General features: G+C 37.1%; 1 protein-coding gene across 5 annotated transcripts in view; it reads left to right on the forward strand.

Moving 5' to 3' along the window:
• Positions 1-15,916, forward strand: part of LOC121730129 (adenylyl cyclase-associated protein 1) — a 45,212-nt gene that overhangs the window by 14,360 nt on the left and 14,936 nt on the right. For 3 of the 5 annotated variants that reach the window (XM_042119011.1, XM_042119006.1, XM_042119010.1), the window contains exons 2-5: positions 3,947-4,158; positions 6,454-6,539; positions 8,346-8,728; positions 12,323-12,472. In XM_042119011.1, the coding sequence (XP_041974945.1) occupies positions 4,126-4,158; positions 6,454-6,539; positions 8,346-8,728; positions 12,323-12,472 (652 nt within the window). In that variant the 5' untranslated portion in view covers positions 3,947-4,125. Of the gene's footprint in view, positions 1-1,545; positions 1,709-3,946; positions 4,159-6,453; positions 6,540-8,345; positions 8,729-12,322; positions 12,473-15,916 lie in introns of those variants that run through there. The other 2 variants (XM_042119007.1, XM_042119009.1) reach the window with 2 other exon arrangements.

The following is a 15,916-nucleotide window of genomic DNA, read 5'->3' on the forward strand; positions in this document are numbered from 1 at the left end:
TCCAAATAACGATAGTCTCGTTTTGTACAAGTTTTTTTTACAAAATTTTAAAATTCCAAATGAAATACATAATTAAAATCATCTATATTTTCTGTTCTATCAAAGCATTGAGTTGTACAATATCTTTAATACTTTTATAATTTTCTAACTTTTTAAACCCGCTAATCGGTATCATTATTATTGAGATGTTTAAATGTCTGGAAACTTCTACTCTATGTAAACAACTCATAGTCGACCTCGGAACATCTTGACTGGGTGCCAAACAATCGTACTTAAAGAAATCTTACAACGTTCTAAATTGTTTTTATTTCAAATCCACCAAAAAAAAAAAATTGTCTCATGGGCATTGACGCATGCTCATTGCTCATTCAAAACTAAACGTTTCTGAGAGGATAGCATTAAAAGAATATATGTCTAGGAAAGCCTTTACAGCTTTGAAATTATAGTGCAGTAGATAAAATCACTACGCTAACAGACTTCACAGTTATATTTTTTCATTTTCTTGTAACAGACAAAATTTGCTTAAAAAGCCAATTTTTTGATTAATATAATATCATACAAGAACAAAAAGTTGTTTGTAACATAAACGTCTGTACAATTATATACATATTATACAGTGTGGGATCCTTTTGCTAGTAAAAGGGCAACTTTGAATTTTAAATGGTTGGCTTTCAATGGAACTTCACAATCCACATAAAGACATAACTCGAAATACCGGAATCCCGGAGAGCGTTCCACGCTCGTATACGGACGTGCCAATTACTGGCGACAGTAACATCTACAATTACATCTCTGTCAACGTCGATAGGCTTCGTGACATTTGCAGAAGATTCTGAGACTTATATTATCTGTATCTTGCCACAGACTGTTACTGCAATGTACTAACTGCAGCGGGGCTAAAATGGTCACATTTAGCAATTCCTCTCAATCAATTCAGCAAATGAATTGTCAAAACTGTCAGCGTCAGCGTCTAGTTTAATCACGATCAGAGATCTTTATCAGATAAATCATTATGATCTCTACATTACTTGTCTTATGCCGTAAAGACGAATAAAAAAGAAAACACTGTTTTACAAATTTAAATTCGAATTTAAATTTCAGAATTTTAAACTTCGTCTATATCCCAATTTAATCGGTTTTACTTTACCCGTGTAGTTTTTTATTTTAACTTCATTAATTACTTGCTGCCTTCAATTTTCATTATGTCCAACTCTCATTAAATTGTTTCAATGAGGAAAATTCTGTGCTAATTCTTCTTTTTATATCTTTAGAAGTTCGTTATTAAAATATTCTTTCTATTTCGTTTACGGTTTAAATGACCTTTCATTGATACTGTTCTCTTTATTTATGCACTTTATTGAAACAAAAACATCGTTTCTCATTGACATTACAAACAGACGATTTAATTTTAGTTATTATGATAACTTTCCAAGTATCATTATCGCAACGTATCTTTCGTCAGTCATCTGATAACGCGTGTCGAACAAGTCATACGCGATACTACTATCGGCACAGTGAACGTCGAGTGACACGGTTGAAATTGTTGAAAAGGAAACAGTTAAATTGTTGAAAATGAGTGAGAATGTGGCAAAGAATATGCGGAACCTCATAAAGTTATTCGAGGAAAGGACGAACTTGGCCGAGACTGAGCGCGAGGCTATCAACGTATTGGTTTCCCATAACCAGAGTCGGGAATGTGAGGAAGGTATGACTCTGTTCATATTGTCTGCAAGTTCTGCAACTCAGTGAGGTTCTTGCAAATCATTTTGTGTAATGTTTCTTGTCACGGATATTGTACTTATCAATTGCTTAAACTTTTAAGTAGAATAATTGCACGTCGCACTTTGGAATTTAGAGTTCATTTCTTATTCTTAGAAGATTCTAGGAACTTATTCAGATTCAGGTGAATTTTTGTGACGAGATTTAGGTTTCCAAGCTTAAACTACTTTAATTATTTAACTATAGTGCATGTTGTGTGAAATGTAGAGTCCGTGGAGTCAATATTGTGTGTGACTCATGAGTCCTAAGGTTCTAGAAAACAGTTTTTGCCAGGTACATCTGCATCCCGCATTGAAACATTTTTATTTGAAAAAAGGTCATGTTGTTAGTAGTGCTTTTCAAATGCATTCGACGTAGATAATATGACACGCTTTTGTCAGAGTAGACAGAATTATAGAGTATGTCGACTTAGAACTGCATAGCTAGCACAAGCACGTAGACAAACGAAAGAAACTAAATTTTGACAGTTTTACCGGAAAAACATTGGAGTAAAAGTTTCTTTCGTATCTCGATATCTTTCGCTTTTGAAAATCTATATGTCAAGCATGACGATCCGCTTTTGACATTTAGTTTCTTGATTCTGTTTTTATTTTTATTATGGCACTTGGCTATAAAACCATGGCCAGTGTCGAGTAAATGGCGGCAAATTAAAAAAATCGATGAATAGTAACCCTGTCTATAGCCGGAATTATAGTTTTGATCTACAAACTACGAATAATAAAGTTCCTTAGTTTTTATTATTCGTATTTCGTAGATCAAAACTATAATTCCGGCTATAGACAAGGTTGCTACACGTCGATTTTTTTAATTTGCCGCCATTTACTCGACACTGGCTATGGTTTTATAGCCGAGGTGCCATAATTAAAAAAAAAGAACCAAGAAACTAAATGTCAAAAAAAATAATTGCCGTTGCTTTAATGGTTGCTATGGAAAGAGTTTCTTGTCTTTGTCCCCTGAAACTCAAGTCGATGGGTGGGCACCACCCATCGACTTGACTGTCGAGAGTGACTTATTCCCGAGCATGGCATGCTCGGGAATAAGATATGTAGACATGGGAAAGAAACTGCCATTACTTTCTTCCGAAGAATCGACTGGGAAACCCCGTGCTAGCTACGCTGATGTTGAATTTTTTAAATTTGACGTATTATGACGAAAATCGTCGCTAGGGTTGTTAACTTGTTACCTACGAATTTAAAACTATGACATATTCGCTGGGCGTGTTCCTCTTTGGTCGTATTGTTGTTTGTGTTTTGGCACAAGCGATTAAAATTGTCAGAATCCAATTTTGAAATCTTTATTTTAAATATTTAAAAATAAATTATATCAGCCAGCGCGAGGCACATTCCGTTCATAATCCTAGTGAAACCCGACGAATTTGACAGATATTGAAACCTGTCCGTTTCTTTGCAGCCGAACTACTGGTCGTTATGTCTATTGTGCTTTTGTAATGAGAGATGAAAGTAATGGAAATGATCGAGCCAGCTTCAAATTAATGATACTTCTTTATTCTACTGTTGTATCGCAACTTTAATGCAACCTTGTTCTTTGTTCTATCCAGTCCGTTTCTGTCAAACTACAATTTGATATGGTCTCCTCATTAAATAATTTTTGTGACGCATTATTGATTTCCGATAAGTACGCGACTATTCACATTCACTCATAAAATTGATTGTAGTCCAAAAGTTTGAACATAAGTCTTTTTACGATGGACTGTGGCGACAAAATATATCCATTAAGACGATGACCTTGCGATCTGAACTATTTGTCTATTGGAGAACAAAACGAATATAGCGATGAATGCATCTGACTAATAGCAGTATTCGTCAGATGTTTTGTACGCCCGTTTTGGTTTCACAGGACTTTATCTGTTCAACAGCGTGATTGATTGGTTAAAGTCTTGACGTAAGCTCAAATGCTAGAAGAAAGATAAACTACAGTCAAAAAGACACAGAAACTTCGCATTGATTTTTTAGGAACTTCAAGAGATTTTTCTATTGATTTTCTTGCATCATTACCCGACTACGGTGAATCAAAAAGGAGGGTTATGATTTTGACCTGTATGTATGAGGGTATGGATGTTCATCTGTGCCTCATAACTTTATGATATCTTTAAATATTGCAACGTGTGTCATTTTCTCCGTCATACACATCATCCCTTTGTTCGCAGGCGAGCTAGAGCAGTTATCGGCGTTCCAGAACCCGGCCAACCTCGAAGCTCTGATAGAGCGGCTGGAGCGAGTGACGTCACGCCTGGAGAGCCTGCCCGTACTGCACCCGTCCCCCGCGAGCCCCGCCCCCGCCACACCCCTACAGAAGCCAGTGCCCCAGCTGGTTGTAGTCGACACCATGAGTGTTAACGGATACACGGATATTGTGCAGGTGAATAAGATATTTAGATTTTAGTGGATTTTAATTCGACCATATTATGTAATAGATGTCTTCATACAGACGTGCCGCCGTTTGTGTGCGTGCGCAGGCGCCAATCTGCAACAAGCACACGCTTCTGTTAGAGAATGATGGCTATGTATGATGCGAGGCTAAAGCATCGCTAGCCGTATGTGAGGTGCACTTGCGTAATATCCAAACCGATTTCATGACCTCCGTGGTCTAGTGGTATAGAGCGCGGCTCTTGACTCGGAGGTCGTGGGTTCGATGGGCATGTAAAAAAAAAGTCGGTCCTGCGCCTGATCTCTCGCCAGTCGTGTCGGTCGTCCGTCCCACTGGGTTATGAGAGTAAAGGAATAGAGAGTGCTCTTGTGTACTGCGCACACACTTGGGCACTATAAAATTACTCCTGCGTAGCTGGCCTGGTTTTAATGAAACCGGCCACCGTCACCGAAACCGGTGTGGGAGCTATTATTATTAAACCGATCTCAGCGAGTTTGTATGAAAATGATCTACTATTCTAAACTGTAGTTCAACTGTGGTGATTAGTTACGTATGCCCGAGCCGCACCTGCGTAGTGCTTCGTGCTTAAAACGATACTATTGGACGATCTGCGTGTATCTGCTAAGAAAGGATTTTGATAAATTCCAACCCCAAGGGGTTAAAATAGGGGATTAAAGTTTGTATATAATAATACTTCTTAACGCGAGCGAAGCCGCGGGCAAAAGCTTGATGATAAATACCTTGAAATAAATGTATGCTAGTGGGTGTAGTGTGCAAATACATTTTCCGCTGAACTCGTCCCACTCGCCGTATTAATATTTCATTGTGTTTTCCACAACACTCAACGATGGAAGTGAATTAGATTTTAGGTTGGACAGTATTTGCCGGGAAATTTCCTTGACTTATCTTCTTAGTTTGATGCGTAAAATAGTAGAGTGCGTGAGCAGGAACCTAAACAATTAGTTTAGAAACTTATTCAGGGTAAGATTAAAGGTTCTGATGTGTAGGAGGTGGGTCGGAGGTGAAATACAGTAGGTAGGCTTTAGCAAAATATGTTGTAGAATAAAATAAATGTCACAGACATAGAACAGACATTCGACAGAATTTAAACTTTTTTTGGTGTTATGTAAATTAATTAAATATTATACAGTGTACCTATTCTAGAGTATCAACAATAGATACACTGTATAATAACTCCAAATTATAAAATCTCCAAATTTTAAAATATCCCTTGTGTGAATGGAGCTTTGAGCCCGAAGTATCCGATTTCTGAAAATATACAAATCCATCAAAGTAGTAAAAAGCATCAAGAATGGAAATCGCACTACACCATGTAACATGTTCGAATTAGCAAGGTGTGGTTTGAACAAATTGACCAATCAATAGAAAGCAACCGTCTAATCGACTGTCATACCATCAACTATAGAGCGTGGAGCATAGACAATAGAGTTCGCAGCGTGGCGCCTGTTTACGGAAGGATCCCGCCACTCAATTTCCGCTGTTGTTCAAACAATTTATTTCCATCACGATATAAACACCTTGCATTGTTTATAGGCGTCAATCGTTCGTCTAAAAGGTGTGATTCTTTACTTTTCGAATATTATTAAATTTTAATATCATGAAGCATTTATTGATAATATTATTATTAAACTTATCAGTATGCCAATACTAAAATAATTAATTACTTACTCCCTTTTTTAATTTTGAACCTGGTATACGTTAACACATGATAATTATTTCTCTATCTATCTGGTCCAAACAGCCAACCAATCACAGAGCCTGACCCGTGTCTTGAGACTGAGATGCATCTTGAGTACTGACTATTTATACGGGCCTTAGAGTCTCTTAAAATGTGTGGTTTGTGTGCTCAGCATTATAATGAGCTTTATTAAGATGTTCTCCAAAGAAATTGGTTCGTTCTTCCCATGCGGAAATTCTGCAAAACATTAAACGTGACAGTAATTAGAAGCGTTCTTTGAATTTCCCTAATTTTGCCATTGACTAAATTCAAAACACGATACCATATCGCTTGATATAGATAGTAGAATCAAAACATGATAAAATGGCATGAAGATTTCGCTTAGAACTGTTTGTTTATAGAAACAATCAATCTTCAGATATTTAGGCAACATCAGAGAGATGAAATCATCTCTATCAGAGGGCATACCTACGTTATTTGTGCGACATATGTCAAATCAGTCTAAGCCGTGATCAGTCTGGTCTGGCTTGATATAACCCGACTGAATGGTGATTTGAGATTTCAATTGGTATGTGTATTGTTATCAGGGTCCCCTGCAGAGCTACCTGCAGCTGTCGAAGCAGATTGGCGGGGAGGTCGCCACACATGCCGACCTCGTCAACGATGCCTTCAAGTAAGTTACTCTAGAGGTTTCACAACAGTGAGGTCTTAAGCGTAAGAAATGTATACTACAACAATATAATGTTAATATAGGAATATTCATGCCCCAGTACCATAACATTCCCATATTATGTTCATAGAAATCTATTTCATATCGATCTAGCATGAATATATTAATCATCAGTAATCAACGATTGTTGCTCGGTTGCGCAATGTGCTGCAATTCATCAGCGAAGGCGTTATATAAGTAATATAATATTAACCCTAATATAACGTTTTGTAGCACTACCGTCTATCGAGCTGATGATGATAATAATTAACGTTTCAATATTCACATTACTTTAAAAGCCTTAAGTCTTAACCACGACCCTGAGTAATTTATAGTTGGCAAGTAACCGCAAACCAGAGACCTTTGAGACTGAAACTCAAAGGTTAAAGTTAACTAATCTCTGTAAATAAACGGACCCAGACTTCTTTGTAGGTTTGTACCTGTAGACTGTAGATAGTATCTTTTTAGTTTTTACAGGCATAGCTCACAAAGATTTAGTCTCCTATTTATATTGAAGCTTTATAAACTATCAGTCAGTAGTCATTACCTATTTCCACGATGAATAACCATGCTAGCTTAGATGAATGATTGGTCTCGCGCGTGCGCTACGACCGCGCAACAGAGACCAATCATTTATCTAAGCATGCTAGCTATGTTTCTAGGAATCAAACTTGTGCAAACACGACATGCGCACAATGTAAAATGTAAATTTTCTCTAAATTCTGAAGTCCAGTATAAAGGCGGTCTGTGTATAATTAATACAATGGTATTCGCCTTACCAAAGGGAAATATTTAAAGGACCAAGTAAACAAACGTTTCTATATTATATTTGATTTTACTCTATATTTCAATTCCACCTTCAGTTATTTTCCAAGCTGCTTCAGAAAGTAATGTCATTAAAAGTTCCCTTTGTTTATTGAGCCGTTCGAGAGCAAAAGAGTTTTATTAGCACACCGACATTCCCCGATAAAACGAATATATCAATAATTCAGAGGGCAGAAATGGGTCGAGTATTGTATTGAGGAGTCGCGTCAAGTGAGCACGCGATTACTCGTGAAAACATTGCAATCTCGTGTCTTTTGTGTTTTCCTGAAATGACGAATGACCTCGATCTCATTTCAATTTGACTGTAGTAAAGTCAGAAATCGGCAACCTTTCAATTTTTAAAGGAGCCAGACTTTTTCCATTATTAATTGCATAATTAATAATTCTGGTATTGAAAATATTGTAATGTCTTTCTTTTGTATGCTCCAAAAATGAATGAGGTTTCATTTAAATTTTACAACAAGGAGGTCTGGTGTCTGCAACCTTTCAAATTATAAAGTAGACTAAATTTTTTTCCATCATTACTTGTATTAGTAATAATATTGGTATAAAAACACCCCTGGGTCATATTGTAACATTCTACGTGCCCTACGGGAGAAACGTAGACAATGAAGTAAAAATAACCCCTTTTTCCTTTTCGGTTGTTATTGCTGTGACAAAAAAGCTTTGGGCAATATGCCAGAACCGATAAAATTATTAATCGTGATTCGTGACTGCCTCCTCGTTCCCGGGGTCCTGAGGTTCTTTGACAAGAGTTTATCTTTTCAGTAGCGCTTTTGATTGACTAACGTCAAATAGTTAACCTATCAACAACTCTATTGAATATTTAGGGCCGGTTGTCTTTTGTCAAAAAGCCTCAGAAATCGGCATCAATGATATACGAGTAGTTTTATTATTTTTCTAGTCGAGTATTTCTTTTTTTTATTCACACTTTTTTTGTTACAGGGCACAGCTAAATTTCATACAACTGGCCGCGTCAAGGTCGAAGCCCTCACAATCGGAGGAGATGCAGCTGCTCTCGCCCACCAGCAACAAGATATCGGCGATCCAGCAGTTTAGGGAGAAGAATAGAGCTTCCCCCTTCTTCAACCACCTCTCTGCTATCTCGGAGAGTATTCCCGCGCTCGGTTGGGTAGCGGTGTCCCCTACACCCGCCCCGTATGTGAAAGAGATGAACGATGCCGGCCAGTTCTACACGAACCGCGTGCTCAAGGATTGGAAGGAGAAAGACAAGACCCATGTTGAGTGGTGTCGCGCCTGGGTCCAGCTGTTGTCTGACCTGCAGGCGTACGTCAAGCAGTACCACACCACGGGACTTGTTTGGTCCGGTAAGTTCTTTCATTTCATGGGATTTCTGAAAAAAATAAAATCAGAGTGTATTTAATGGATATGGCGGAATAGCCATAGTTCGCTTGGTTTTATTTTTTCATTAGACGCCTAGATGCGTAGTTCTGCGGGGCTAAAATGGTCGATTTGAAGAATCATGCTATTTTCATAATATGATTAATTTTTCTAAAATCGCAAAATGCAACTCTGCTTGCAATTCATTTCTGTATTTTTGTACTGATTTGGCATTTGTCAGTTTGACAGTTTTGACAATTAATTTGCTGAAATGATTGAGAGGAAGTGCTAAATGTGACCATTTTAGCCCCGCTAGTCGTTTAAATTATAAAGAACTACATTTCTTTTACAGTTCTTCGTTGTCTTACCGTAAACAATGAGAGTCAACAAGACTGTGGAAATATTAATTAAAAAGCCATTTAATGCTGTCCCCATTAGCGAAGTTAAACTTCGGCGCAACTCGTCCGACAGTTGATACTTCGCGACAGCTGCGTTGTAAATCGTAATACAATTTGTGACAGTTTTAATTACGAGTGATTGTTGGAAACTGAGTTAGGAATCTGCGCCATCTCATCATATTTCAAAATAGCTCGGCCTATATCTATAAAGCGGGTTTACACGGGTGACTAAAGCCCCACAACTTTACCCGCACGGCTTAAATCGACCGTCTAAATGGCAAAACGATGCAATTTTTGCTATTTAGACGGTCGATTTGCGCCGTGCGGCTAAAGTTGTGCGGGTTTAGTCACCCATGTAAACCCCCTTTATAGATATCCATACTAATATTATAAATGCGAAAGTGTGTCTGTCTGTATGTCTGTTACCGCTTCACGCCCAAACCACTGAACCGATTTGGCTGAAATTTGACATGGAGGTACTTTGAGTCCCGGAAAAGGACATAGGATACTTTTCGTCCTAGAAAAATGCACGGTTCCCGCGCGATAAACGAGTTTTGGCGCAACGGAGTTGCGGGCGTCATCTAGTAAATTATAAACCCCCTTAAGCCTAAAGACCTGAGTGCACCTGCCGAGCAGAGTGGCGCGACAGTGCCCTCGGCCGAGCACGTCTATAATAAACATGCAACATGAAGGCACCTCGCCACTTTACTCGGCAGGGGTAAGGCCCTGAATTATTGGTATTTATGATGTAAATAAAGAAAAAATTAGATACTTAAGTATTTTTCATTTATTTAGAAATTTTCCGAGCAAAATACATTAAACACAGTACGTAAAGCAACAAGCGGCTAAAAGTACCATTTTATAACGTGAAAATGAACTGAAATATAAAGTGGTAAATTAAACCGTAGTCAACTCGGCGTCGGAACGTCCACAGCGCAAATTAACTCAGAAGGTAAACAGGGATTGTCCAACCAACGGACCCGAATGTCTTTGTTCACGACAATTTCACTTTTATATTACTCTTGTTAAGGATTATCAAGGATTTAATTAATTTTCTACGGGTTGCTTTGATTTTCTTGGCTTCGTTCTTTAAGAAATAATTTGTCAGAATATGTATTGTTGCTCAGAATCAGTAACTAAGATATATTTCAAAGCTTACTCAGATTTAATTATAATGAATTGCTCGTTTATTGTTATAATTGAGCCTTGAAATCGCTGTCTAAGATTTTTAGAATATAATTAGATTTATAAGGTAAAATTCGTTCGTGTTTCTCGGAAGTAACTAAATTAGGTGGCTTGTTAAAAGTTACATTGTTAGAAATATTGTTCTTCAATCTTTGAAATAAGATATGCTTGTGAAATGTGAAAGTCAAAACAGTAGCAGCGAAATACGTACAATGTAAATCACGATTTGAATAAGATTAAAGACAGTTTGTAAAGGCACATCAGCTATACTGGAGTTGTTTTGTAATGGCCACGTGTCACGTGTGTGTACGCTAACCACTGCAGCAGTACACAATATGCCAATAGCTATCTCTTTCTTTCCCCATTCATGATCCCAACTTACTGGACCATAGAGGCATAAAAAAAACTTAAATCTAAAAGTCAATTTATTTTAAATTACAAAGTAAACTCATAATAACAAAGTAACGTAGTTCGAGATAATGTTAAAAGCTTTGTAACTGTTAACAAACTTTACAGCCGTCCTTGGCGAGGCGCGTCACATATTTTTACTTTTACGACGTCACTCAGTCGATGTACACCAAAATGGTGAAACGGTATTGGCTAAAATGGTATAAATGAAAGCCCATTAAACACGAACGATAGAACGTAGAGTAAGTGTTAAAAATACTACCATATAATAATAAAAAACAGCCAAGTGCGTGTCAACCTTTACATGGAATAGAGTTCTGTCGTTTTTAAACATATTCATGCAAAGTTTCGTCTTGTTGGACAACGTCAAACTATTTAGCCCGGCCGCACATTGTCCGAAATTTCTGATCAGAAACAGTTGAACGTCCGCGCTGTTTCTTACATTTTGTACTGAGCCGAGTGAGCTCGAACTCGCCGGAAGGATATTTCGGATAGTGTGCGGGGTGGCGGTCCGGCGAAATTCAACTGTTTCTGATCAGAATTCGGACAATGTGCGGCCGGGCTTAAGGGCTTAGACTCAGTTCTGAGACTGAACTTCGGGCGTCTTCCGGGCCCAAAAAGGTCAATTTTGCTCTACATATTGCTTACAAGTAAATAAATACGAGATTGATTCTTTCATAACCCTCTTAGTTCTGTGCTCATTCACTATATTAAATACTAGCGGCCTGTCCCGGCTTTGCATGAACATAAGATTTTTTTTGTACTTTCATGCAGTTTTTTGTAGATATTGATGTGTTCTTTATTATTGTAGCTAAAATACTTTTGTTCTATCATTTATAGGTTCAGGCAGGCAGGGTTAGTTAAGTTTTAGTGAGGATTCCTAAACTTTTCCAGCAATGAAATATATTAGGACGAATGTAGCTTTTCAATTCCAAAGAATTTTTGAAATCGGCACAGTAGTTATTGAGTTTATTCATTACGAACATACACACAAAAATACAAATCTTTCCTTTTTATAATAGTAGTGTAGATATGAAAGTAATATTAAAATTGAGGAAAACATGATTAATATTATGTAATGGTTCGTTTTAATAACCAAATGCTCTGTAGCAGCTGTAATGCAGATTGATATTAAAGCCGCTGGAGAGATTACTGATCTCTGGGAGGTTTCATTTCATTATTTTTATAAAATTTTAACGTAAGAACGTACTATCAGAGAAATGTGAAGTCCATTCGACAGATTACTAACATTGACTTGATATAACCCGACCAAAATACGTAGGTCAGGGTCTGCCTATGTGCCTATGTTTTTTTATCATTGTATGAAATATATGGAATGAATACCTTAAAATTGTAGACGAAACAATAAATAGAACATTATGTTATGACACGATTATAAACGAGTTTAGATCGTATTATCATTTATTACACAGTTAAAAGCTATTAGCAGGTTTATATTAACAATGCAAACTGGGCGCTAGATGTTGATAAGTACAGCGCTGACGAGCGCTGAATCCAGGCGCCTACTACTCTATCAATGTAAATCAGCCTTATTCCCATTTTTTTCCTATTTTTTTTCTTCTCCCCCAGGCAAGGGTTCCGACGCGGGTGCTCCGCCCCCGCCCCCTGGAGGCCTGCCCCCGCCGCCGCCGATGCCCGAGGCGGACTTCGCCAACATGTCCGTGGACGACCGCAGCGCGCTCTTCGCCGAGATCAACAAGGGCGAGGCTATCACCAGCTGTAAGTTCTAACAAGAGGTTTTCCGATCAATCTATAATAATAAACAGTGTGTAACAAAAATAAGTGATAATACTTTAGGGTGTGTACGTGTTCCTTGTAGAGAGTTCACTGTTAAAGTAGCAGCGCTGAAAGACTAAAAAAAATTTTCACTTTTGTATGGGCGAGCGTCACGAGTTTCCCCATATAAAAGTGAAAAAAAAAATTTAGTCTTTCAGCGCTGCTACTTTCACAGTGAACTCTCTATTATTATCACTTATTTTTGTTACACTCTGTATAATCTGTTTTTTTTCCTAAGTTGACTGGATACAGTGCCAGCAATTTTATATAGCTCCTAGACCAGAAATGTCAATGACCGCTACCGCCTCAATTCGCCGGGTACACTATAGTTTTACATAGTTCACTGTCGTTTTACCTCTTAGTATAGTATGCTGAAAGTAAGAGAGCTCAACTTATAAAACTAAAAAACTGAATTACTATCGACTAGGATCACTAACGTAAATCAGAATTATCTATCTTCTCTTTTATAAATACGATTAAAGAAAGAGAGAACACGATATTTAACCTAGAATCAAACTTTAACCCAGATTGTTGCAACTCGCCCTAGCTAACGTTAAAAATATTTTTGCAAGCGTACATTGTTCTGTTTCGAACATCATTTTGTTATCAACAGGAAAATGCCTGTTTTGCGCCATTGATTACTTTTAGCATTCATTAGTTTTAACATTAATAATGTTAATAAACTTTATAATAACGGCTTTGATAATATTATGTATTTAAAGTTTTCACAAAATGACTTTGCTATATTGCGTTAAAATTCTTAAAGGAGCGAGTGAATAGGTAGCCATAGAAATCTCCGTACGGTAGGTAAATATTGCGGGAAAATTGAGAATGTAAAGGCTTGCGCTCAAGGTTTATTAAACGGTCATATAAAATTCTATTTTTAATGCATTACTGGTAAATATTCATCGAGCGACTAGTTGAAAGGGGTTAAGAGGTAGAGCATACAACTTAGCTATAAATAAACAAGCTTGTGAAAATGATTTAGTCTATACAGTTTATGATAAAAAATAGAAAGTGTGTTTGGCTTATTGTTTGTTAGAGGCAATAGGAAGATAAATGGCTAACCACCCCTTAATTGATTTTGAAATAAAATTGTATTATACCATATTATTATGAAATGTATTTAAATACTATATACCTCTAAAAATGTGTATATTACAAGCTGTCCCGGCAAACGTTTCTTTGCCATATAAAGTATTTCGCCCATATTATTATTTTATTGAAGTGACTAAATAAGTATGTCACCATGGCAACGTCCATCGCTATCCCGTTGCACAAACAATGGTCGCCGTCAGTCTCGAGTTGTAATAATTTACTATTATTTATTCAACAAATGCACTTATCAATATAAAAAGTACCCAGTAGCCGATTCTGAGACCTACTGAAAATGCATATAAAATTTGATTAAAATCAGTAAAGCCGTTTCGAAGGAGTACGCGGCCTATCATTGTGACACGTGAATTTTATATTTAAGATGAGCTTTTGCCCGCGGCTTCGCTCGCGTCAAGAAGTATTATTATATACAAACTTGCATCCCCTATTTTAACCCCTTGGAGGTAGAATTGATCAAAATCCTTTCTTAGCAGTTGCCTACGTCATATCATCTACCTGCATGCCAAATTTCAGTCCGATCTGTCCGACCTGACCTGATAATTTTAGTCCCGGAAAAGGATAAATGTACGGTTCCTGCGCGCTAAATGAATCTTGCCGCAATGAAGTTGCGGACAATACTTACTGTGTCATAAAGTATTATAATTTATATTCATTGAAGCTACGATCTAAATAGTCTCTTGAGGTGTAAAAATATTTTGAAAAAAGATTTTGATGTTCAAGCGATACTTATCAAGAACGTGTAAGAACTTTTCAAAAGTGCGCTGTCAGCGAGATTCGTAAAGGAGGTCGACCCTCACATAAAGGTCTACTGTACAAGCTAAAAAATCTAAATAGGACTACAAAAAATCTATGCAACAAGCCCGTCACAGACTTAGCTATAATTTAATTATATTAATATATTTATAGCTCGGCATATTAATATATATTTTCTATACTAATTTCGCGTGACCACACACTCAGCTATAATATATATTTCTGTGGTATGTGGATTTAGTATAGAAAATATGTCTAGCTATAAATATATTAATAAATATTATAGCTTAAGTCTGTGACGGGCTTAATCGAGATAAAAGAGACGACCTCTGTGGCTCAGTGGTGAGCGCGTTGGTAGCTCAAGCCGGGGGTCGCGGGTTCGAATCCCGCCGACGGAACAAAAAGTTTTCAATGTTCCCGGGCCTGCATGTGTATTAAATATGTGTATGATATAATAAAAATCTTAAATATATGTATAGTATAAAAGTATTAAATATATTTCCGTTGTCTGGTACCTGTAACACAAGTCCTTAAGGTACTTAGCACGGGGCCAGACTGACGTGGTGTGAAGCGTCCATAGATATTATTATATTATAAAAAAAAATTAAAGGGAAATCTCTAATAATTTAAACTACAAAAAAGTCACAACAAAGTAAGAGTTATATCTAGATCTACAGGTAGTCGCTTCTTTTCTAATATTTATCTCATATGCTTACTTATACATTGTTGAATCTGTACGAGGTACAAATCTTGGTTCGCTCATATTACCTACGTCTTACTTACTACGCCTACTAGTTGACTCGGTGACGCTTTCCTCCAAATATAAACCTTCCCAGGATGCCTAAAATATTTCAAGTTAACCAAATCGGCTCAGCCGTTCCTAAGTTTTAGCGAGGCTTACAAATTTTAAAATTCATTTCTATTTATGTTATCGAAGACAAGTCGGGCTTATCGTTACACTATACACATACACATGGTCGCAGCTGGACCATAACATATTAGATCATCATATTAAAAAATTATTTCAATGAAATTTAAGCTCAAGAACTAAATTATTATATGATTGAAGAAAATACTCTTCAGTAGCTCTACCATGAGTTTAAAGCTATAGTATTTATCGATACTCGATACCGACTACGTAAATAATATTTAGTATGGCGATTTTAGTTCCGCAAGTAACCGCTAGAGGCGCTGTAAAATTTGCCATACTAAAAATTTACGGTAGTCGGTATCGAGTACCTATCGAAAAATATTATAGCTTTAACCTCATTGTAGAGCTACTGAAATAAATTCCTGAAAATAAACCTTTATAGTGATCATAACCGGGCCGTAACTTTATAATTTTGAATATTCATATCCCGTTTAGTTTTACAGCTACATTAAGTGCTCATTGCTCGTAAACAGCGAGCTTACGGTTCGCTTTAAAGTTGTTGACAGAAAACATGTTTGAGCAAAACGTAAAAGCAGTAATAGCCTTATTTTGAAACTAGCTGTGCCCCGCGGTGTTTCCCGCGGTTT

This window comes from Aricia agestis, chromosome 9 (genome assembly GCF_905147365.1).
Source record: "Aricia agestis chromosome 9, ilAriAges1.1, whole genome shotgun sequence".
Taxonomy (NCBI): Eukaryota; Metazoa; Arthropoda; class Insecta; order Lepidoptera; family Lycaenidae; genus Aricia; species Aricia agestis.